At 38.2% G+C, this 24875-nt stretch overlaps 4 protein-coding genes across 4 annotated transcripts in view; 1 reads left to right on the forward strand and 3 right to left on the reverse strand.

The window, feature by feature from the left end:
- LOC134824991 (uncharacterized) overlaps window positions 1–3764 on the forward strand; it is a 43605-nt gene extending 39841 nt beyond the window's left edge. The window contains exons 7-11 of the mRNA XM_063837037.1: window positions 193–337; window positions 493–592; window positions 741–957; window positions 1098–1294; window positions 1446–3764. Of these exons, the coding sequence (XP_063693107.1) occupies window positions 193–337; window positions 493–592; window positions 741–957; window positions 1098–1294; window positions 1446–3146 (2360 nt within the window). The 3' untranslated portion in view covers window positions 3147–3764. The remainder of the gene's footprint in view (window positions 1–192; window positions 338–492; window positions 593–740; window positions 958–1097; window positions 1295–1445) is intronic.
- The window catches only part of LOC134825041 (uncharacterized), an 852482-nt gene that overhangs the window by 336218 nt on the left and 491389 nt on the right, over window positions 1–24875 (reverse strand). The window lies entirely within an intron of this gene.
- Window positions 3344–7158, reverse strand: LOC134825159 (COP9 signalosome complex subunit 1-like). Its single transcript, XM_063837311.1, has 11 exons — window positions 7082–7158; window positions 6830–6927; window positions 6553–6705; window positions 6339–6443; window positions 5930–6089; window positions 5669–5785; window positions 5444–5538; window positions 5140–5326; window positions 4348–4479; window positions 4093–4227; window positions 3344–3966 (listed from the first exon to the last, which is right to left on the reverse strand). The coding sequence occupies exons 1-11, from the start codon at window positions 7118–7120 to the stop codon at window positions 3931–3933; spliced, it is 1257 nt and encodes a 418-aa protein (XP_063693381.1). The 5' UTR covers window positions 7121–7158; the 3' UTR covers window positions 3344–3930.
- Window positions 17430–18214, reverse strand: LOC134825904 (uncharacterized protein K02A2.6-like). Its single transcript, XM_063838102.1, has 2 exons — window positions 18131–18214; window positions 17430–17693 (listed from the first exon to the last, which is right to left on the reverse strand). Exons 1-2 carry the CDS (start codon window positions 18212–18214, stop codon window positions 17430–17432), a joined length of 348 nt encoding a protein of 115 aa, XP_063694172.1.

Here is a 24875-nt window from a genome sequence, read left to right on the forward strand (position 1 = left end):
TTTACAACTACCCGCTCCGGTATAATGTTTACGTAAACGGGAGGGTTAATGTACTAAATGTACCAGCATGTTATTGAACATATCCATTCATATCGTTCATTTTTATTTCATTTGTTCCTCTAATGTGAAAATCATAATGATTCCAAACGTTTGAACAGCTTTTTGGCCACGCTGTAATGTTATCCACTGCAGGTAAGATAGATGAAGACACTTGGAGTCAGATCAGTGAGAGGATGTTGTTGAAAAACGCAGAAAGAGTTGAGCACTACACTCGAGGACCTCCTCCTAAGAAGAAGGATGCTTTCTCTTTTGATGTTGATAACGAGACTGAGTTTGTGTAAGTCCGAATAGACATTTCCATGTCATAATTAAACCTACAGTGTTATTATATCATAGTGTTAATTAAACATGCTTAATATATTCCTCTTTTGGGTGATCAAATGACTCGTCCGCCATGAGTGGTGCTGATTAATTAATTGTCTTTTAATGTAGGATGCCTGGAAGTCCCAGCAGATACATCCCACGCTCCCAAAGGGTCGTCAAAGGAAAATCTCTTCAACCCAAGTGTCAACCTATCCTTGTAAAAACAGAGGTATAGTTTTACAGCTTACTTCAAACTTAACTGAGTACCGTACATGCCGAGTGTTTGAATAAGTTCCATATTAGGTTATTTAAGGCGTATGCATCAAACGATTGGTATGTCTTAAACAAAGGGTGCTTACTCAAAAGCTGATCTTCAGGAAAAAGCTCTACCAGCACATTCTTCTCCTGCTCAAGTAACTACCCAAATAAAGGAGGAAGAGAAGACACCAAGAAGCACTCCTTATGGCAAGGAGCCAATGATAAAAGAAGAGAACAAGCAGGAGTCTATGTCTCTTCTTTTACCGAAACTTATTAGGGCTGAGAGAACTAAGAAGCCACCTCGTGCTATTTGGCCCCGATGGTACCCACCTACAGGTAAAAATACATTACTTTTTTTGTGTTTCTAAAAATAAAGTTAAATTCTTTGCTGTAAAACACACTGCACGGTATATTATAGTAGTAAGGGACCATATCGATGACATTCTGAAATCCAACTGACTTTCTCACTTTCATAGGCGAAGGGGATGACAAGGATGACAACCGCCCTACAATTACACTAAAGAGCTCGCCAAGTTTCCCTCTTTCCGGAGTATCACTTCCGGCTATTCAGTGTCTGTTGAACCACTTCCGGGTTGTTGCAGATAAGGAGAAGGAGGAAAAACCGCAATATGTTATTGATGGCAAACAAATAGATCCTGAAGATGTTAAAGAGGTTCGTTGGCTTTCCGGATAATTTGGTTATAAAACTTAAATTTCCTTGATTTCTTGTTTTGTATTCCAATTAACCAGTGGAGAAGCTGGTGTTTCATTTTGGATTTACTTTGAAATCAGAACTAACCTAAATTAACCGTACGTTTATCCAGGTCAAGATAAAGAGAGATACCGGAGAAGAGTGTATTGTTTCGCTGGAGGATCTCACCTTTAAAGACATAAAGTTCGGAGAGGACGACATCATACAGATCGTAACCCGCCAGGATCTAGAGGATCAATACAACAAGCAAAAATCAGAATGTTCCAGCAGAAAGAACTCGGACGAGCAGTCTGACTCGGAGAACAAAGAAGGAGCAGAAAAGAAGGAGGCAAGTCCACCAAAACCTGAACCAGTGGAGTATACACCTGAACAGCTTGAGTACGTTCAAAAACTAAAAGAAAGCTTTGATTTTCCCTACGCTTTCCCTCGAAACAAGATGGCAATGAAGAAAGAGCCACATGACTATGATATGTATGACGAGGAGACGTTCCTAATGAGATCTCGACTACCGCACTACCGGAGAAATCCTATTGTGGATAATCAGATTTTCAGAAAGTTAATGCTGCAGAAGCGCCCTACTATTCTCAACAAGAAAGTAAAAGACGGGTTTGGAAACGATGTATCCCCAAGTGGTTCCCTGTTTTCAGAGGACCCAAGTGCCGGAAGAAGTCCCGTTACCAGCAGTACTAATGGAAATGTTTCTGTGTATCCAGTCCCTTCTGAGTCACCATTACGCAACGGAGAGGTCGCTAAAAACTCTATTCTTCGCCCCAAAGGTTCGATAATTAAATCAAAACTGATAAAGTGTCACTCACAGGAGAAAGTTGGCCGGAACTGGAAGGATGATAGTGAAATCAAGGCAGCTCGTGACAGGGTTCAAAGTGAGCCTGTCTCAAAGTCTGCTGGACAAAGCAGAGCCCGCACAGCCAGCGACTCTGCTTTGGTTGCGGAGAAACCTGATCATGAGTCTCCCTTTCTTCTCTCAGACGACAGTGGAACTGTCTCTGACGGTGGTGGTGATCTGATTGAACTGAGGAACCGACCTAGGAAGCGATTCAGGAAGTTCTCTTCAAGTCGGGAAAGGCTCGGTTCTGGAGGGAGTTCTGAATGTGACGAAGAAAACGTTAAGCCTGATCACGTGTACAGGTTCAAGTTCAAGTCGGTTTCGGAGACTCAGGATTACCCCTACATGTCTGCCCGACCATCTTCCCTCCTCAGACTTGTCAAGCTAGATAAGTGTAATTATCCTGTCGGGTGCAGATCTGCTCCCTTCCTTTTTGACACCAGACCCCTACCCCGTGTCCTGGACCGTGGTCCATTCGTCCGACAGTACGATATAGAGCCCACTAGCGAGAATGTCTGGTCTGGAGTCAGCTTGTGGGCCGGAGACGACTCCAGCGATAACATGAGTGATACCTCTTCTAATAACGGTAGCTCTTATTCAGCCCCTGAAACTCTCAAATGTCCTACTGAGACAAAGAAACTTCCAGCGAATCTAATGAGAAAGATAGCGTCAGCTGGAAACTCTCCAATTCGGAGAAGTTCGGAGGGGGCCGTCTCTACTAAAGCTCCAGACATGTCCGGATTGGATATCCTGTCTTCCGTAGCTTACAACGCGGACAGGTTACGGAACACGCCCACGAAGCGACAGAGAACTCCCAGAAAGCAATGGCCAGTCGAGCAGCGGACGACTGTGAAACCAGCTCCACTGAACCTACAGGTTCGCCAGATCAGAGTAGCCAGCAAGAGGAAACCAGAAAACGAGGTAAATAAGGAGCTGGAACACAGCAAGAGTAGGAAGTTAGACACTTAGAAGCTCAGAGTTTATGTAATATGTACAAATATAAGACATAACAAGACTTCGTGATATCGACTTTCTAGATTCTTGAAGGGTATATTTTAAGGTGTTTGTTCTGTTAGTGATATTTTAGGGAAGGATCTCTGTTTATTTCCGACCGAATTAATTTGATTTTTTAGACCATATTAGCAAAAAACATTTAAACAGAGTTCGTCCCCTAGGTGATTTTTATATCAAAATTATCCGTACAATGAGATAAATCAGAAACTCTTCCATTATTATTCAATTAATTCAAGTAAAACCTTAAACATACAATGATAATTGGCAAATTGCTATATTCAAAAACATTTACTTATAACAATATCTTAACCAGTCTTGCTATGATGATATTAAGTTATTATTTCTTACTTTTTGCTAGACAAGTTTAAATATTTCGAGCACAAATTCCAGAACTTCTTCTCCCGTATAAAGCTGACATCAAATAAGTGTTCTTTGGTTTTGTAGCTTTTCCACATTTTTACGTTGTTTTGATACGAATATAATCTAAGTGCTTGTCAAATGTGGTGAAGTGAATTTTATCAAATAATTTCAATGTAGTCCTCTCTTGACAAATTAATTTATCGCTATTTTAAACATCATTTCTTTTGTCCACATCACTGTTTAAAACCCAGTTCAAATACAATATACCCAGTATCCCCAAAAACAATAACCCATCTGCATCGTCGTTATAGTGAAGTGGTATGACTCAAAAGAACGCGCTGAGTTCTGAGGTTAGATTTCAGTTTTATCCAGCTTTCCTTCAAGTGCTTGTACTCGGCTTTTCTTCTACAGCAGCCTGAACATAAACTGTTGAGCAAGAACCTTTTTTACAGAATACCATATTTACAGAATACCATATTTCACCGAATTGATTGGTAGAGGATGGTTTAGGACGCACTGAAACTGAAAACATAATTCTTACCTTGATAACAAGACCAGCTTTCAGTATGGCAGATTTAACCAGCAGTGCTTGGGTTTTCTGCTTGTATGTCAGACTGAGGTCCAACACGTTCTCAAATATTCTACTCCCTTCGTCGTCTTCGCTTGCTCTTAAAACCTGACCAATACAACTATCAAATTTAGACATTTTCCACAACTTTAAAGATCTCTGAGTTGTTTTCTGAAAAGTTCAAGTAGAAACAGAACAATGAAATATATCCAGGGGTAAAGTATGTACCTTGTTATGACTGTCGATCCTGACAGGCTGGTCAGCCACAAGTTTCATCAGCTCTAGTTCCAAATCCTCAATAGTCGTGTTGAAAGCCTCTGCCATCTTGTTCATGTCACATGTTAGATAAGGGCTGTAGTACTGGTGGGATGATGGTTTTAGTGCTCATATCTCTCACATCAAAACACTATATAATTTATTTGGTATCATTAATAGGCAATCTCTGATACAAAGAGCTGGCTGAAGGCTGCTGCTGGACCGTATCGAGAGTAATTAGATCAATTAGGTAAGCTGCATGCAACGATACTAATTTTAATCCCTTATCTTAGAGAGAGGACTTTAAACTGAGCTGGCTCCGCTTCAGGGCATGCACATAAATCATGTATGTATATCATGCCGGCCCAATCCGTTAAATATTAATTATTATTAGTTTAATTTAATTGAGGTGACCATGCGTGCGCGCGAGAATCATTAATATCAGCGTATCGCGCCTTACATTTTGTACGACGGGAATGGAGCGGGAAATTACAAAATTGCCACTGTGACATAGTTACGGCTCTTCCTTTTTTTAGTGGATAAAATCGATGATACTCAAATAACAAATATATCAATCTCGAAACCTATAGATAAGTTGCATCGCTGCAAAACACGATTTATTATTATCAAACAAAAGTTTAACGCTCGTTATAAAGCTGATAACATGCAGGCTCGAAGAAAAGTACTTGATAACTTGAAATTTGACCAGCAATGTATCTGCTTGCATTATCTTGCTCAAGATCCAAGAAGCAATAATAAATTCACCTGTTTGATAGATTCACTGCGTATCTTCTCGAACAGATTATCAACATGAGGGCTCAGGAACAGATCCAACTTGAACTCACTTCTTAACAGTTCTAACGCTCTCAACCCAACACTGTATTCACGGTTATAAAATGCAAACATGAAATTTCTTATGGTGGGCTGAGCATCCATATACTGCTTGAAGTTGCTGAAATGAAAGTTCTTTTAAAAAAAACGAACGTACTGTTTTTAAGGATAACGTCACCTCTGGTAATTTTAGTTCTTTAGACCATGGAATTCAAGCCACTAATTCAGAGAAACCTACTTGTTTTCGATAAGTAACTTCTGAAAATCTTTCCTATTGAACGAAGCCAGAGCGCACAAACTAGCGTAGACCAGGACACATAACGGGGAAATCGTCTGAAAATAGCAGTATAAACAAGTCTGTAAGGGATGGTAGGAAATCAAGCTATAAAAAGTTGTGAAAAGTATCGAAATTCAAAGTGGTTAAAAATTGTGTAAAGAAAAAGTTAAGTTCACAAGCACTTACTTCGTTGTCCCACGTGTCACAAGGAATGTTTGAGAATATTCTAGCAGCATTTTTGTAGTTATTGTGAGACATTTCGCATAATCCTTTAGCTAACAGTAACCGTCTCGTTATTTTAACCTGCAAAGATATCAGAAACTGAATTACATTTCGAATAGGAAATCGAATCGAGTAGAATCAGAGGAATGTGATTGTATCAAGACTTTACCAATCAAGTATAAGGTCATAACAGTTTGACTACTGCTAGCACAGTATAATACTAACGTCAGTGTTATCAATATGGTCTGTTTTCTTGATGTAGTTAGAGACAGACGTCCAGTGGTTCAGATACACGCTCACTTTAATAATGTTTAATAAGAATTCCATCGTGTGGGCAACAGTAGTTCCGTAGTCTCGGCTCTTCTGGTAGTGTTTTATCGCATTGCTGAGGATTATACACGACAGTGAATATAGGATATCAGTCTAGAGAATCTGTTATGTATAAGAGTTAGATGTTTCCACTTATTCTAACTAATTTTGGCGATTTATTTTGTCGCTAAACAAGTTATCCTCATTTCAATGTGTAAAAATTTACCAAAATTTAAAAGCTAAGTCTTATTGGCGATTATATCATATTGTAAGTACTTAATTGTTGAATTAGTTCAGTGCAAAATATTTGATGCTACTTTAAAACCTTAGGTCGCCACAGTCATGGTAGTGATCTCCCAACATCTGGTGTGTTCTCCTAATGTTCTCCTTATCTTGAGACAACTGGTAGCTTTTTAAATCCTGCTCCAATCTGACAAACATGTTTAACTTATGACCTGCTCATAATCTACACAGTTCTGAGGTGATCAACCCTAAAATTTAACTAGGAACAATATTGCTGAAGTTTCGATGTTACCTACCTGTCGACTTTGTTGATGAGGTATTTGGAGGTTTGTGTGATCCAATCCACGTTAACAGATATCCCCTCAGAAGGGCAGGTGTTGTTGAGGGCTTCAACTGCGTCAGTGTACACTGTTATGTTCTTACAGTCCATAGCAGTCTGAATTAACAGCCTGAGATGCAAAACAAAGTTATGAAAATGGTTTGGTAGTAAATGAATTTCGCACGTGATAATGAGTAACTTGGTCACGTGCTTAAAGTTGAGGAGAAGTGAAATAATACAATTATTTTATTAACCTGTAATTGTCACTGGAAGGTCGGGAGTTGTCTACGTAAAACTTTAATCTTTGTAAACAGACATTCCCAACGTACTGACTTATGTACGAGTCCAAATCCTGTATGGATCTGCTGTGACTAATTTGTTTAATAATTCTTTTGAAAACAGTTTAGAAATAAAGGTAGAATAAATTGTATACAGAAACAATTAACAAAGACTATAATGCAAGTATTGAGGGTGGGTTATAGAATAACAGAATTGAGAATTCTTACCAAACAAACAGGACTAGCCTCCACATCCATAGGTTCCATGATTTTAAACCTATAAACTATTGAGTTTAAGTTTTAGTAATTACTAATTATAGTTAATGATTAAAGTATACGACTTTTATAAAGGTATTGTTTGTAGATGGCTTTGAAAACGTGAAATTCATTCGCATTCTCGGAATAAAGTCGAATCAGAGGAGTGTCTCTTGATAAATAATCCCTCGAGTCTATTCGGAGAAAACTACAAAAATCATTTCAATTCGACAATGTGTCAATGAAAAATAACACAATTACTCAAGATGAAAATCCACATATTATTATTATTTTGATTTGAAACTTTAACAAAATAGCAAATATACAAATGTACAGCAAATCGAACAAACATATAAATTGGGCCGAAATGTATAAATGCTAAAAAGCGTGGGTCAGTGAAACAAGTACAGAGGACAACTTTCAAAACACGAGTTTTATGGCCACCCAAAGTCTCAATAACATCACCTCCACCTAGTAATAAAATTATGAAATATGAAGTGTGAAACAATCAAAAAATAGAGTATGTAAATTATGTAATTTACTCTCAAATACAGATAACGTTCGAAAACTCTTAAGATACTCATTACTCATTTATATACTGATCAGTGTCCGAGAGACATGAATTGCTTCATGGTGGCTTCTTATCACGGCTAAAAACCTTCCCGTACCGGATATATTGGTCGAGATGAGTCTGTTCAGCCCTCTTCTTTTTCAGGTCAGTGACCAGATGCTTCCTCGTTTTTCGTTCTTCGCTGGACCTATCTGGACAGATCCATACATCTTTGTGGGTCTCAACTAGCCTCGGTCTCCCTGTTTTCATCAGAATCTGATAAACTGCTGTTGAGCTCGGGACGGTGATCTTGACTGGTCGGATAGACGTTCTACCTGGCTTTTTCCAGCCGACTCTAGTCGCTTCGAAGTGAGGTTTCTCCCCAATCTCATCCAAAACTGCGGTTACAAGCGCTGGAAGCTCTTCTTTCTCCTCTTCTTTCAGCCCAAACACAATCAGGTTCTTGCTCCTGTCCTCCTCTGCAGCCACGCTCTTCATCACCTTCTTCAGAATGTAACTGTTGCAGACCGTACCACTTGCACTGTTCTGTTGTACAGCTGCACTGCAGTAGATCTGAATCCCTGAATCAACCGTTGTTTGCACTGTCTCTTCAACCGACGTCTTAAGCAACTGTAGTTCTTTGTCCTTCTGCACAAGCAGCTGGCCCTGCAGCCTGATAACCTTTTCCTTGTCTGCTAACGCGTCCGTATTGAAGAAATGGATGATCTCCGATATTTTAGCCATCTGGCATTCCTGCCGTCGAACGAGGTCTATCGCTTCCACAAGCCAGAGTGCCAGATGCCTTTTTTAAACAGACGTACCCATGAATATTTCTCTGTCCATATCTCCGCAAATATCATGGTTGACGTTGTCGATTTTCAGTTCTTTTCCCAACACAATGAACCACTTAGTAACACAGCCCTCCACATATAATTTTCCAGTTCATCATAATCGAATGCTTTAATTTCCTCCAGAGATTGACTTACATTCAGATCATCTTCCAAAGTGTACTTGTATAGGATTGTACAAGTACACACGCAAAGGCTAACTACGGGTAGCAGCAAACTGAACTTATCGCAAGTTACAAAAGATAAGAGAGCTCGATAATTGCAACGAAAGCTACACTGACTACACAAAAGCTACACTGACTACACACGAAAGCTATACTGACTACACACAACTATGAAGTATTTGATTTTACATATTGTTACTTCTACAATGTACAGAATAGGATTGAGGGTCGGTAGATAACAGATAAAATTAATATATTCGGTAAATAACAACATAACAGCAGAAACAACAGAAAATCTAATAATGTTAGAAATTTAGTAATCTGTAAAATGTAAAATGTGCTTATATTGAGGATCAGAAGATGATTCATACTATTAAGATCAGAGCCGCTATTACGTATCAATACACCAATGCAAGGGTTGCTGCCTCCAAACAACCTAAATTTCGTATTTGAAATATTTTTCGATTAACAACTTGTTTATAGTAACCAAAACAGCACTTGAAATAACCACAAATGCTCCAATAATATTCAAAAGATTGGGGACGCTGTCAAAAAATACAATCTGAATTCCATAGGCAATAACAATATCAAAGTTTCGGATGAGAATTCCCGGTCCAGATTTTTCGAGAGTCAGTCCTCGATTAAGAAGAAGAAGGCAGACAAATATACCAAATCCTCCCAAGCACATAATCAGCCTATCCATAAAACATTCAGGAAGTACAAATTTGTCACCACTTATTAACTGGAAGATAATTCCGTACACAACAACTGTGGGAGAAACAATAACTGACACAAAAATTGGGCTAACTTCAGTTCCAACTTTTCTCATCATGCTGAAGGCAAGCCCCAAAATAATTCCCCCAGAAAGAGGAACCAATGCAAAAATGGAACTATATTCTTCCCTATTTTCTTCACTCGGAGCTCCAAACAGAAAAGTAGGTTTAGCTATTAAAACAACTCCGCACAATCCAATTAACAATGCCAATATCGTAAATATACTCAATTTTTCTTTCCAAAGAACCCTAGAAAAAATAGCAGCAAAGATAGGAACCAATGCAAACAGGGATACACTATCACCATAATCCATCACTTTAGCTGCCCATAACTTCAAAATACCTGCAAGTCCACCTAACAATGCTCGAGGTATTATATATTTGGCTTTTCCTTCAAAACCTATATTTTTTTCTTTAAAAAACAAGGCTGGGAGTATGAATAAGAACGAAAAGAAAAACATTGTGGACGAAAACTGGCCAACAGCCAAAGTTGTGCTATTTTTAACAAGTGAAAAAACACTGACACTAATAAATCCAGCTAGAAATATGAGCAGTTTTCCTTCAATCTGTTTGCAGACCGATTTACATGTGAGTGGAAATATTTCCTTGATATCATCTCGATCTTGTTGGCTACCGTCCGCCTCAAGTTGTTGAAATGGTAGGTTTGAGGATTTTATGAGCACCATTTCCTGTTCTTGAGACTCCGTCTGGACCGTCATCAGGATGAATGTACTTCCTACAATTATAAGGATATTATCAAAAATTCAGATGCCCACCATCCGTTCGCATAACACGCTAAGTACACAATTAGAATGAATATTGTTTAGAGGTTTGGTTTCTAAAATATATATTCGTGTTTATATTTAAAAACTATACAGACTCAAAGCTTAATGTACATAATATGAACTATACGTAGTGAATCGTTAAAAGATTAAACATCTTTACGGACTCTGGAGGTAATACCCTCTTACCCTTGTAAATGATATAAATGACGTTCTCAAACCGTTCTTGAGAACTTATTAAGACTGATCGCTTATTTGCCCTTTTTGGGACACCCTATATTATGTACATCGCTCAACTTATGTTACATCTGATCCGGATAACACATTGCATGTATAAAAATAAACTATCATAATATAAATCGATACGATTCAAATTCGTTACAATATTGCTTTTTAGGATGGAATGGTACGGTAACGCGGCCATATGACCTACAAAGTCAGATATGTTTACGACCTCTCTATGACTTTTTTACATTTTCTTCATGGTTAAACTCAACGTGGCTACGTGGAATGTTTGTGGTATCTCATCTGAAGACCGCAAATTCCTAGTTGCCAAGGATATAGACAGATACAACCTCGACATCATTGCACTACAAGAGACGAAGACACGAGAGTTTGCGCAAATAACTCTGCGCAGATCTGCCTGGTCACCACCATCTGTATTTGTTTGATCAGAAACAGGATTGGCACGGTGGTCTTGGTTTTTTAATTAACAAACGTTTTACAGACTGCATCATTTCCTATCATCAGATCAGCGATCGTGTTGCATACATTGACACCAAACTGAAGCCGACAGATAACAGTTCAGCACCCTGTTACATCAGATTTATCAACTGCTATAGTCAGACAAATCCAAAATGTGTACAGAACCCTCAGATAGCAGACAAGTTTTACGATCAGTTGGTGAAAGCACTAGATGTACCTGCTAGATACGAAGTGTGGTTTTAAGGGGATTTTTATGCCAATATAGGCAAGAGATCATGGAATGATGAGGAAAATGGTCTTAGTTCACACATAGGAAAACATGGTGTTGGTCGTAGAAAATGAGAACGGAGATAGACTTCTTCAGTTTCTTGTATCGCACACATTGTTTGCAGCCAACACCGCTTTTCAACATGCCAGTCGCCATATTACGACTCGAACTGGCTGGATTAAGGACCAGTCTACAAGAAAAAGTAGACCCCATTATCCCCAAATCGACTACATACTTTGCAAATCAAGGAGCAGAGTACTTTTAACTAATGCTAGATCATATGCTGGAACTACTCACCGCAGTGACCACAAACTTGGTATAGCTAGTATTGATTTCTCAAGACGATACAAGTTATACAAGTCATCTACCAAGAAACAGAAGCGTTTTAACACTAACTCGCTAGTATGCAGTAGTGATACACAAGGAAGCTACCAAAACTGCCTTGACGCTGCAATAGGCAGCAGTAAATCTTCAGACACCTACTCTGATGCCAACACTGCTCAAAGGTTTGGCATACTGTTTGAGAGTGTTAAAAGCGCTGCTGTATCAACAGTTGCCTATAGTGACCCAGTCAGAAAACGTTATTACTCTTCTGATAGTGCCATAGTCGACTGAACGTAAGGATCTGCTGAACCAGCTGAACACCAACAAGAGCACAGATAGGACTTCACTCAGGGCTAAAATCAATCAACTGTCCAATGACATTCAGAAGCGTCTTAACCTTCTCAAAACTCAGCTCGCAGACAGCGTCGCTGATACTATCAACAACACCGATGATTCACGCCGTATGTTTGAAGCTGTTAGACAATTATCAAATAAAAACAATAAATCAACATCAGTATTTGTACATAATGAAGATAATCAGTTTGTAAATGGTAATGTTCATAAATGTAATATTGTACGTGATTATTTTAAACAGCACTACACAAGCTCAGTCAACGAGCCAGCTATTGAGCCATTCATTGGACCACCTCAGCCTTTGACGAACCCCATTACAGTTGAAGAAGTTGAAATGGCTGCTAAGAAGCTCAGAAACAACAAAGCTCTGGGCCCAGACGGCATTCCAAATGAATTCCTAAAATATGCCTCGCCTGCCTTTTATAGCACATTTGCAGAATTGATTAACCAGTTCTTTGAAAAGCATGAGCATGTCCCGTCCTTTACGGAAGGCTATCTGACACCTTTGCAAAAGCCTGGAAAACCTCGTGGCCCACCTAAACGTCTTAGGCCTTTATGCTTGCTTAATGGCACGAAGAAAATACTTCCAATGATTGTCCTGCGGCGCATACAAGGTCAGATAGCGCATTACACAGGCCCTTGGCAGAATGCATATAAGCCTGGCCATAGCACTGCCAACATAGTTTGGACCCAGAGAATGTTGTTATCAGTCGTCAAGGAGAAACACTGGTCTTTGTACAAAATGGGTATTGATATGACATCAGCCTTCGATACCATTAAGAGATCAGTCCTACTTGATATACTGCGAGAGGCTGGATGTAGTGAAGACGACCTAAAACTTGTTCGTTACCTACGTCCTACAGCTATCGAATACAAAGCTCAATATCAAGATAGAGAAGACGGTCTCGGACGAAATTATTGTATTAATAGGAGCTTTCAAGGGAGACAGTCTATCCGGTAACTTGTTCACTGTGTACCTTGCTGATGCCCTGTATCATCTTCGGGCAGTTACCATGCACATCAGACTAAACCCTCCGATATCAGACCAGCTGCTACCACTTGAATGAGAGTATGCTGATGATGTAGATTTTGTTGATTAAGGAAGAAGAGAACCTTCAAGCACTTTTGCCAATATGTAAGGATGTTCTAAAAGAATGGAACTTACTAGTGAACGAATCAAAAACTGAGTTCACACAGTTCTACATTGCTGGTAAAAACGAACGTGACGAGAAAGGTGAACTCCTCGAAAACAGAGAACCTTGGAGATCTTCAATATCACTAGGCTCCAAACTCTGCGACAAAGAAGACATTCAGAGAAGGTGCACCCTAGGAAATGTTGCTTTTCAGGACTACAAGAAAGTATGGGAACAAGGTCAGCGAATCTGTCTCAGTACTCGGCTGAAGATCTATGAGTCCCTTGTTGTTTCTGTTATGTTGTACAACTGTAATTCCTGGGCTGTACCCAAAAACTATATGGACAAAATCGACATTTGTCATCGCAAACACCTGAGGCAAATCGTCAAAATGACATACCCCACCATCATTTCTAACGAAGCTCTGTATAAGAAATGTAACAGCAGACCACTCAGTGAGAGAGTTGCGTAGCGTACTCACGTTGGAAAATGTTTGGTCATATAATACTTCGTAGTGCCAGCAACTCCCCAGCGTTATGTTCTTTATTTTTTGCAGTTGAGAGTATGAGGGATATGAAGGGTCGTGTCGGGAGACACCAATGTAATTTATTAAAAACTCTTAAAAATGATTTATCAGATCTAGAGACATTAAACTTGTAAATACAAGACATTTATAATTTGATTTTTTTAGCCCAAGACAGACCTAAGTGGAGAAAGTTATTTTGATTTTTTTTGATTGAGGAGCACTACCCGAAGGCATTACTCGGCACTAACGCCTTAAAATCTTTAATTACAATCAAATATAAATATATGCACACAATGTATAAAATATGAATAATGTATAAAATATGATTACGCTATTAGCAAATTTAAGTAGTACTATTAAGAATTTTAAATAACTCTTATCTCTTGACATAAATTTAGAACAGCGACACAGGGTCTGAAGAATGCGCAGTGATATTTTTATCTTTTAAGAGTTGTAAATGACAGTGAAATTGCACGGTAGCTATAGCATTGTAAAAATGCTCGAGGATGGTCATATTTCGTTATGAGGTTAAAGTTTTGTTGCTCGTTATTATGATCAACGTATGTTGTACCAAATTATTTAAATTTCTAAAAGTACGAAATTTGAGTTGTTCCAGTCCTTGTCATCCGGGTTAAGTGCTTGTGCAGTAAGCACATGCTTGCTGACTGTAGACTTGAATGAATTTAGGAATTTGTCTTGTAGGCAAGTCGTGACGTATTTTATGTCCTTGTTAATAATGTTGACTGTTTTGTTATATAACTTAGGCCCAATGTAAGAAATGCTCTTGTCTGAATTACATAAACGGTTAAATGGTACTGCAAAGAACTCAGGTTCTCTTCTAGGTGCGTTTAAGTTTGAAACAGTGAACATTCTTATAATATTTGGAGGTGCAGTGTTAGAATAAACTTTGTGCAGTTTTAGTTTTAGTAGGTTACTTATCAGATTTTTAATTTGTTTATACAATTTATTTATTTGAATAAAGTTTTATAATAATAATAATTGCTTTTTAAAACTCAAAATTTAAAATTTCAGACAAAAATAAAAACTATTTTGTATAATGTAACATATACTCATATAATTACAACCCTAAAAATCGTATTTACAGCATTTCTCGAAGAACAGCTTATTCGCAGTGACTATAACAGCGCTAGATTAAGATATTACTAAAATTGCTCCACAAACACTCATCACATCGCGAATGCTGTTAAAGAACACAACCTGAATTACATAGGCAATAACAATATCACAATTTCTTATAAGAACCCCTGGTCCAGATTTTTCCAGAGTCAGTCCTCGATTGAAAAGAATGAGGCAGAGATATATACCCAATCCTCCCAAGAACATAATCAGCCTATCCATAAAACATTCAGGAAGTACAAATTTGTCACCACTTATAAACTGGAAGATAATTCCTTCCACAACAACTGCCGAACTAACAACAAGTGTTACAAAAATTGGGCTAACTTCAGTTCCCACCTTTCGCATAAGGCTGAAAGAAAATCCTAGCAAAATTCCCGCAAATAAAGAAACCAACGAAAAAAACGGACTGTACTCTTTTTTACCTTCTTCACTGGGAGCTCCAAATAGAAAAAGTAGGTTTAGCTATAAAAGCAATCCCGGACAATCCAACTAGCAATGACAATATCGTAAAAATACTCAATTTTTCTTTCCAAAGATTCTTTGAAAAAATAGCAGCAAAAATAGGTACCAATGATGCCAAGGCAACACTATCACCATATTTCATCCTTTTAGCGGCCCAAAACTTTAACACAACAGCCAATCCACCAAAACATGCTCGAGGAATAACAAACAAAATAAAACCCTCGAAATAGAATGACAGCAGATCTTCCATAGAGTTGAGGATCAGTAGATGATTCATACAGACTAAGATCAGAGCCACTATTACGTATCAATACACCAATGCAAGGGTTGCTGCCTCCAAACAATCTAAATTTCGTACTTAAAATATTTTTCGATTAACAACTTGTTTATAGTAACCGAAACAGCACTTATATAGTAAAGTGACCAAAAGTGCTCCAATAATACTTAAATGATTGGGGACGCTGTCAAAAAATACAATCTGAATTCCATAGGCAATAACAATTTCACAGTTTAGGATGAGAATTCCCGGTCCAGATTAACTACAAAAATAACTTTTTAATTCGATGAGTGTCAATGAAAAAGAACACAATTTCTCAAGATAAAAATCCACATATTATTATGAAGTATTTGATTTTACATATTGTTACTTGTACAGAATAGGATTGAGGGTCGGTAGATAACAGATAAAATTAATATATTCGGTAAATAACAACATAACAGAGTAACAGCAGAAACAACAGAAAATCTAATAATGTTAGAAATTTAGTAATCTGTAAAGCTGTAAAATGTAAAATGTGCTTATATTGAGGATCAGAAGATGATTCGTACTATTAAGATCAGAGCCACTATTACGTATCAATACACCAATGCAAGGGTTGCTGCCTCCAAACAACCTAAATTTCGTATTTGAAATATTTTTCGATTAACAACTTGTTTATAGGGGGGGGGGATCATGTTATTTTTTGTCCGTTTTTGTCCGTTAATTTTTGTCCGTTTTGAAAATATAGCCGCCAAACGGACAAAAACGGACAAAAACGGACAAAAATTGTAACTTTTGATTTAAATTTTCTCCACAATTTGTAACAGGCTATCTGCAGAAATGGGTAGCCCGGTTAATGACCATGGTCCTTTCTCAAACTTTTAATTTTCAATTAGGCACAAAGAATAGTCTACACATTTTTTAATAACATAAAAAGGGATGAAAAGTTTTATTACTGGAGAGTAAAACTTTGTTAAACACAAAGATTCTTGAGCACATTTTTAGTCAGACTCAAATGCGCTTAAAAACATTTTAGTATATAACAATAAATTATGTTAACAATAACACCAACAATAATTATAAATTGAACAAATTATTGAGAGATGAAAGAGAGGAAAAGGAGGAGGGGGGACTGAGGAGGGGGACTGAGGAGGGAGAGGAGGGGGGCTGAGGAGGAGTGAGACTGAGAAGGAGAACTGAGGAGGAGGAATGAATAGGAGGAGGAGAAGAAGAAGGACTCAAGAGGAGGAAGACCCAAGAGGAGAAGGACCCAGGAGGAGGACCCAGGAAAAGGCCCCATGAGGAGGACTGGGGAGGAGGAGGACCGAAAAAATGTTTTTACTCATTTATCTCCAGATCTATTGGACTTCAAAGCCAAACAACAAATTTAGGCACATTTTACGTTTTCCATATTTACTGATTTTTCTAAAATTTTGATAGGAATGTGCTAGTGACTTTTTGAAGAGTAGAGCGCAAAATAACCGCAACTAGCACATTTATATATGAGTTATGAACAACAAAACACCCTAAAATGCTTCCCTTTCGAGTTATGGGAGAAAATGTGATTTTTTATCTGCAAAGCCAAAAAATCACATTTTCTCCCATAACTTCAAAGGGATCAAATAACCCAGGTATTTCACTTCGTCTTTCAGGAACTCACTTTTCTTCAAGTTTCATCTGAAGTTTGCAACTTCTAGCCGTTTTATAACTTCCTCTTGATTATCCAGGTGTTCCTCTTCGGTTTGTCACTAGTATATCGCCTACACGACACACGGTACTTTTGCACCCTCTTAGTACACTATCCATAGTTTGCAGAAAGATGGCGGTGGCAGACGACACACCGTATGGCAACCGATTCCATACCAATAAACCTTTCGTCGTGTTTATCGTGGTCAGCTTTTTGTCTGCCTCTCTCGATGCAAGATGATTATAAGCTTGTCTGGTGTCTAGTTTCGAAAACTGCTTTCCTCCTCTCGGGTGGAAACACTCGTCAACAGTAGGAAGGGGCTACTGTTTAGTCTCGAGGTTTATGTTCAGAGTACTCCGCAGATCCGAACTGCGGAATCAGGTTTTAGAACTGGCACAATCGGTGAAGCGATCTGACTGTGATCAACTGGAGTCAGAATCTTGTCTGCAACCATCTTGTCGATCGTCTCCTCGATACGTTCCTTCAGAGCGTACGGAACAGTCCTTGCTTTCCGGAACACAGGTTTGAAGTCTTCTTTCAGTTGTAGCTGAGCCTCGTACCCGACCACTTCTCTAAATTTACCAGGTTCAAACACTCTGCTCTGTCTCAGCTTTATGTCATATGTCGAAATGATACGTTATTAATGATATTTCAGTGGGCGAAACTTTTACAATTCTGAGAATAAACTATGGGCGACAGTCTTAAAATTTTCTTAAAGTTTTGCTAGAACATATCTCCGGTCTTTCTGCCAGTTAGAGTGAAATATATATCAGTACGAGGTCTTACTCTTATGATGTACGAGGTCGAGGAATCTAATCACAACACAATTAGATGACCAGGAAATGTTATGTGTACGAGGTCACTAGCCAGGGTGATATTAGGAAGCGAATTACAGAGTTTATTTTTTACTTTTGATGATCGTTTGTACGAGAAAATATAATTTAAAATGGAAGTGCGTGTAGGTTCTGTAGACGTGTTTTAGCTAATTAGCAAACATTTAAAATATTTTTATTGGCTCAAAATGATCGGAATTATTTACACACCCACCAAATGCGATAGCGGAGTTGTTTTAATAGCTAAACCATATATCAGATCTTCATCAAATGGGTTTTCGTGCATGAAATAGTCCATGCTTAAAGCATCAGTGATTTATAGCTTTATGGAAACCTTTTTTATCAAACTACCCCGGTCCTGCATTTCAGTGTTAGCTTTTACAAGCCATTCGGCGTGGAGTGGTTTTATCTTAGACAACTTTAGGTTAACCTTAACATCACACAGAGCTTTCCTTGCACTGTTTCATTACCTCCCCTGAGTAATATGAACTATAACAACGTCAGACAATGTCCCTGTCAACAAGTTATTTACCGTAATATCTAGACTCTAGAGGCTGGAACAAGTTTGTCATGTTGGCGAGGACTAGCTCATATAAACTTGTTGAGTGCCATAATTTCGTTGACTTTTTCCACCAAATGACCCTTGAAAACATCATATACTAGTAGAGTTTTCTGTGCCTCCGGCAGACCAAGGTTCAAGGAGAACCTTTCCGTCGTTAACTTACGGCACAATAAAGTTCTCATAGTTGTCATTTTCTGGACAAAAAGTTCGAAGTGGAAAAAAGTTTTTGTCCGTTGAATTTTTTTGGAAAAAAATTCAACGGACTTTAACTTGGACGGACCTTAAATGAACCGACAATATTTGAACCGACATTAAGATGAACGTTAGGGCCTCCAGAGTTCAATTAATGTCCGTCCAAATAAGGTCCAATAAGGTAGTCTGTAAAGTTTGAAAAGTACTTAATTTTTTTTAAACGATTCACTTCGTATAGTTCATATTATGTACATTAAACTTTGAGTCTGTATAGTTTTTAAATATGAACACGAAACATGTATTTTAGAAACCAAACATATAAACAACATTCAATCTAATTATGTACTTAGCGTGTTATGCGAACGGATGGTGGGCATCTGAATTTTTGATAATATCCTTGTTAATTGTAGGAAATACATTCATCCTGATGACGGTCCAGACGGAGTCTCAAGAACAGGAAATGGTGCTCATAAAATCCTCAAACCTACCATTTCAACAACTTGAGGTGGACGGTAGCCAACAAGATCGAGATGATATCAAGGAAATATTTCCACTCACATGTAAATCGGTCTACAAACAGATTGAAGGAAAACTGTTCATATTTCTAGCTGGATTTATCGGTGTCAGTGTTTTTTCACTGGTTAAAAATAGCACCACTTTGGCTGTTGGCCAGTTTTCGTCCACAATTTTTTCCTTTCCGTTCTTGTTCCTACTCCCAGCCTTGTTTTTTAAAGAAAAAAACAAAGGCTTTGAAGGAAAAGCTAAATATATAATTCCTCGAGCATTGTTAGGTGGACTTGCAGATATTTTGAAGTTATGGGCAGCTAAAGTGATGGATTATGGTGATAGTGTATCCCTGTTTGCATTGGTTCCTATCTTTGCTGCTATTTTTTCTAGGGTTCTTTGGAAAGAAAAATTGAGTATATTTACGATATTGGCATTGTTAGTTGGATTGTCCGGAGTTGTTTTAATAGCTAAACCTACTTTTCTATTTGGAGCTCCGAGTGAAAAAAATAGGAAAGAATATAGTTCCATTTTTGCGTTGGTTCCTCTTTCTGGGGGAATTATTTTGGGGCTTGCCTACAGCTTGATGAGAAAAGTTGGAACTGTAGTTAGCCCAATTTTTGTGTCAGTTATTGTTTCTCCCACAGTTGTTGTATACGGAATTATCTTTCAGTTAATAAGTGGTGACAAATATGTATTTCCTGAATGTTTTATGGATAGGCTGATTATGTGCTTGGGAGGATTTGGTATATTTGTCTGCCTTCTTCTTCTTAATCGAGGACTGACTCTCGAAAAATCTGGACCAGGAATTCTCATCCGAAACTTTGATATTGTTATTGCCTATGGAATTCAGATTGTATTTTTTGACAGCGTCCCCAATCTTTTAAGTATTATTGGAGCACTTTTGGTTATTTCAAGTGCTGTTTTGGTTACTATAAACAAGTTGTTAATCGAAAAATATTTCAAATACGAAATTTAGTTTGTTTGGAGGCAGCAACCCTTGCATTGGTGTATTGATACGTAATAGTGGCTCTGATCTTAATAGTACGAATCATCTTCTGATCCTCAATATAGGCACATTTTACATTTTACAGCTTTTTTTTACAGCTTTTATTTACAGATTACTAAATTTCTAACATTATTAGATTTTCTGTTGTTTCTGCTGTTATGTTGTTATTTACCGAATATATTAATTTTATCTGTTATCTACCGACCCTCAATCCTATTCTGTACAAGTAACAATATGTAAAATCAAATACTTCATAATAATATGTGGATTTTATCTTGAGAAATTGTGTTCTTTTTCATTGACACTCATCGAATTAAAGTTATTTTTGTAGTTAATCTGGACCGGGAATTCTCATCCTAAACTGTGAAATTGTTATTGCCTATGGAATTCAGATTGTATTTTTTGACAGCGTCCCCAATCTTTTGAAAATCATTGGAGCACTTTTGGTTATTTCAAGTGCTGTTTTGGTTACTACAGGGTGTCCCAAAAAACACTACCCAGTGGGAAATCCTCCTAATTTCCTCAATTTTCCTTTAATGGTACTCATGTCTTAGTATGTTTACCTAAAAGGGTTGGGAGATTTGTTTGTGACTTTTGAAAACTTAAGCAAACTATTTGGAGTCCTCATTTTAAAAATGTCAAAAATTGTCCGGAAAAGTCCTCAAATTATTGGCTCGTCCACCATTCGGAGCGCTGAGCCAAAAGGAAAAAAACTTTTGTCATGGATTTGATTGCAAACTTTTCATTTTTGTCCCATCTAACTCCCGAACACCACAGTTAATGCTAAAAGTCCAAAGAGGTGCTCACAAATGGTCATTTCCCAGCTGGCCTGAAACCCAAAAATGGACGATAGGCCAAATTTGCATAAATTATGCAATTTTGTATGGGAAAGTCGCTAATTTCCTAGTTTTAATGGTCGCATATGTTAGTTGGTAAGTGTACTGACAAAAAAAAGGTAAAAAAAGGGTGTGGCCCGAAAATGCTCCCAAAACATGCTGACCATATCAAAAACCTCCATTTCAGTTCTCATTGTGAAGAATACTTTCCATTGTGTCTGTATAGCTGTATATGCCTGGTTTACAACTTGGGGCAGTCTAAACGTTTCAAAACTAGGATTCCATCATGGACGAAAACTATCAACCATTCTAGGATCACACCAAGATTTCTTAGCATATCTTTAACATCGAAAGAATGTTGCCCATCAAGTTCATATGAGACTCCCAATGGTCCTAAAAGAGTCTCCTAACCTTCTAGAAAATCGTACTAAGAGATCAAAACCAATGAGTTCAAACTGAGAAAATTTCTTATTGGGTAGTGTTTTTTGGGACACCCTGTATAAGCAAGTTGTTAATCGAAAAATATTGCAAGTACGAAATTTAGGTTGTTTGGAGGCAGCAACCCTTGCATTGGTGTATTGATACGTAATAGTGGCTCTGATCTTAATAGTACGAATCATCTTCTGATCCTCAATATAGGCACATTTTACATTTTACAGCTTTTTTTTACAGCTTTTATTTACAGATTACTAAATTTCTAACATTATTAGATTTTCTGTTGTTTCTGCTGTTATGTTGTTATTTACCGAATATATTAATTTTATCTGTTATCTACCGACCCTCAATCCTATTCTGTACAAGTAACAATATGTAAAATCAAATACTTCATAATAATATGTGGATTTTATCTTGAGAAATTGTGTTCTTTTTCATTGACACTCATCGAATTAAAGTTATTTTGTAGTTAATCTGGACCAGGAAATCTCATCCTAAACTGTGAAACACAGGCTGACGGACAACTATGAACCTGTCAATTTCACCTAGTTAACTAATTAACATGCAAGCTTGAGAAATCCAATCAGCTCCGACAACTAGGAACCAATCATAACATATCCCGGACAACTAGGGACCTCTGGAGATACTTTAAACATTCAGGTGTCCACTGATTTCACAGCTGTGCTGTATAATATATATTTCTGCACTAATTAAGACAAAGATTTTTTTCAAGATAATGATAGTTCAAACTCAACATAATAATTACATACAGAATACATTACTCAATATCAATCTCATGGTTAAAGTATTTGGCAATCTCAAACAGATAGTCAACCTAGCTAGAGTAGGTAGTGCGCCATCAACAGTGAGCTGCGCGTGCCGACTGTAGGATGGTTTTTTAGCGCTAATTTTGGCCAGCACAAAATTCTTGAAACAAATGCGTATTGAGTAACCTTCCCTTGATCCAATTTTAACAAAAATTAGTTAACTTACTCATAGACTTACAAGGAAAGTGTCCGAAAAATTTAAAGCATATCCAACCATCAGACATTATGTTACAGCTAAAAGCAGCGTATTTTTCCTCATTTTTCCCCATTTTTATCACTATATCAACTCCGATATCCACCAAATTTTTCGGACAGTTGTGAAAGCCCTATTGGAAGGTCTTCACCAATTTTCAGAATATTAATGGTACAAACATTTTGAAAATCCGAGCAAGTTTATTTTTATCGTGCACCCCCTAGCTAGAGCAATCCGAGTATTCGGAACAGATATGGAACAACTGGTCATTGGAAGTTTTCCTTTCAATCCTTTTGTTAGAAGGAGTTTTTCCAACGCCCAGTCGATCGATATGGGCTGTTTAGCAGCTTTCTGCTTCAGTAAGGAGAGGACTTCACGCTTCTGTGGAGCAGCGTTGTCAGCAGGGTGGTTGTGGAGTTTGGAGCCAAGGGATAGAGTTATCTGACAGGTTGAGGTAGGCATGATTGGGACACTTGGTAGGAGGGTTGTGCTTCCGGCATCGCCAAGCAGAGTAAATGGCTGTATCTTTAGCCTTCTTTCTGGAGTACATGAACCCGTCCGTGTCCACCAGCTGTTGAGATCCTCTCTGTCCTTCGATGAATTTGGAGAAAGCAGGCATTGAATTGAAACCGATACTCTTCATGTTCACGTTTCAGTATATATACCAGAAGTGCGGTTGTATATTAACAGCTGATCAACTCTCGTACTTGTGATTGTATGTGACATGTATGCAGTATGTCTCGTATCACTCCCATTGCATGCTCGGCTCACATCCTTGGATACGAGAACCAGCCCCTTTCGGACCCGGTTCACGTCCGTTATGTGAACACATGCCGAGAGCTCAAACACTTCTTAAAATACTTCATAATACACAGCTACTAAGTCTAAATAACTGTCATGTGAACAGGCTGTTAGGATGGTTATAATATGGATGATGGATCACATCACAAATGATACGTCACTGATTGGGCCATGTGATCAGTGATGTGATACCTGATGCCGGAATGAGAGGTTCCTAGTTGTGGGGAAGCCGGATCATAGTACTGGATAAAGCCCAGAGAAGAGGTTCTAGAGTTGCTGCATCCAGCGCATCAAGGAGTTGTGGCAGTGAAAGCTCTAGCTCGCTCGTATGTGCAGTGGCCACGCATAAACGATGACATTGAGAAGATGAAAAAGAAATGTGGAGCATGTCAAGACAGTCAGAATCTTCCAAACAAGTCAAAGCCCCATCCTTGAAAACCAGCAACGAGACCTTGGGAACGCATACACGTGGACTTTTGTGGACCTGTTCACGGTGTAATGTGGTTAGTGGTTGTCGACGCGTATACGAAATGGATTGAGGTGATTAACATGAAGTCCAGTACTACTTTATCATCTACAATCAGAGAGTTGAGAAAGTTGTTCGCAATACATGGTTTACCAGTTATATTGTGTTCCGATAATGCACAGCAGTTGAAGAGTGAAGAGATCGTTAACTTCCTGAAAAGTAAGGGTATTCAACCTGTGTTAGTACCGACTTATTCTCCAAATACGAACGGCATAGCGGAGAGAGCAGTGCAGACTTTCAAGAGAGCAATGGAGAAAAGGAGAAAGCTGGAAGAAAAAATGCAGATTACGAGAAGAATCTCGCAAAGTGGTTACTACACTACAGAAACACACCGAATTCTGTAACGAAGAAATCACCAGCAATGATGTTCTACAGACCCACAAGAGCTCTACTTTTACTGTTGGATCCGTTAACCAAAAGACCTGATGATCTTGATAGATATCAGAAAAATGGTGAAGAAAAGACGCAAAGAACATTCCAGATTGGAGAGAGAGTGAGGATATACAACGTTAGGACAGACCAGTGGTATGAAGGTAATATTATTATAGGCAAGGAAGGTTGTAAAGTTTACTTGGTTAAATCGCTGTCTGGTAATGTAGAACACAGGCATGTGTATCAATTAGTCCGTGCAGTCGATCTTGATGACTGGCCTGATTCAGTAGAACCGTGTGAACAGAATACACACGTGCCTTGGCATAAACCCAGTGCTTGTGAACCAAAGCCTGACCATGCAGTACCTATTATTACTTTATTAATAATCCTGAGCCTAAAACCAGTAACATACCGCAGCCGACTATTGACTTGAGCTTAAAGAGGCCTAAACTTGTGGCTAAGCAGCCCGTTATTGAGCTTATTAGGCAAAATCCCAGTGACAGTATGATTGGAGCTAAATCAAATGCTGCAAAATCTACACGTGTCTCAAATCGGCTGAAGAGATATAACTACTCTAAACTTGAAGATAATTAAATATATCGTGAGTATTATTCACCACTTTATGTGAGAATTGTTTAACTTATTAATATGAGACAGGAAATTGTTTTGAATAACCCGAAGCTATGAGAGGTATGAAAGTTT

The sequence above is a fragment of the Bolinopsis microptera genome, chromosome 1 (assembly GCF_026151205.1).
Source record: "Bolinopsis microptera isolate Bmic1 chromosome 1, MBARI_Bmic_1.0, whole genome shotgun sequence".
NCBI lineage: Eukaryota > Metazoa > Ctenophora > Tentaculata > Lobata > Bolinopsidae > Bolinopsis > Bolinopsis microptera.

What these genes read in the sequence shown, in the direction of transcription:
- LOC134825904 (XM_063838102.1), bottom strand. Translation starts at nt 18,214, where the DNA reads ATGGACTATTTCATGCACGAAAACCCATTTGATGAAGATCTGATATAT. An exon ending in CAACTCCGCTATCGCATTTG is followed by an intron (nt 17,694 to 18,130) that starts GTGGGTGTGTAA and finishes TATGACATAAAG; the next exon opens with CTGAGACAGAGCAGAGTGTT.
- LOC134825159 (XM_063837311.1), bottom strand. Translation starts at nt 7,120, where the DNA reads ATGGAACCTATGGATGTGGAGGCTAGTCCTGTTTGTTTG. An exon ending in AGGCTAGTCCTGTTTGTTTG is followed by an intron (nt 6,928 to 7,081) that starts GTAAGAATTCTC and finishes AGATCCATACAG; the next exon opens with GATTTGGACTCGTACATAAG. An exon ending in CCTTCCAGTGACAATTACAG is followed by an intron (nt 6,706 to 6,829) that starts GTTAATAAAATA and finishes TTTGCATCTCAG; the next exon opens with GCTGTTAATTCAGACTGCTA.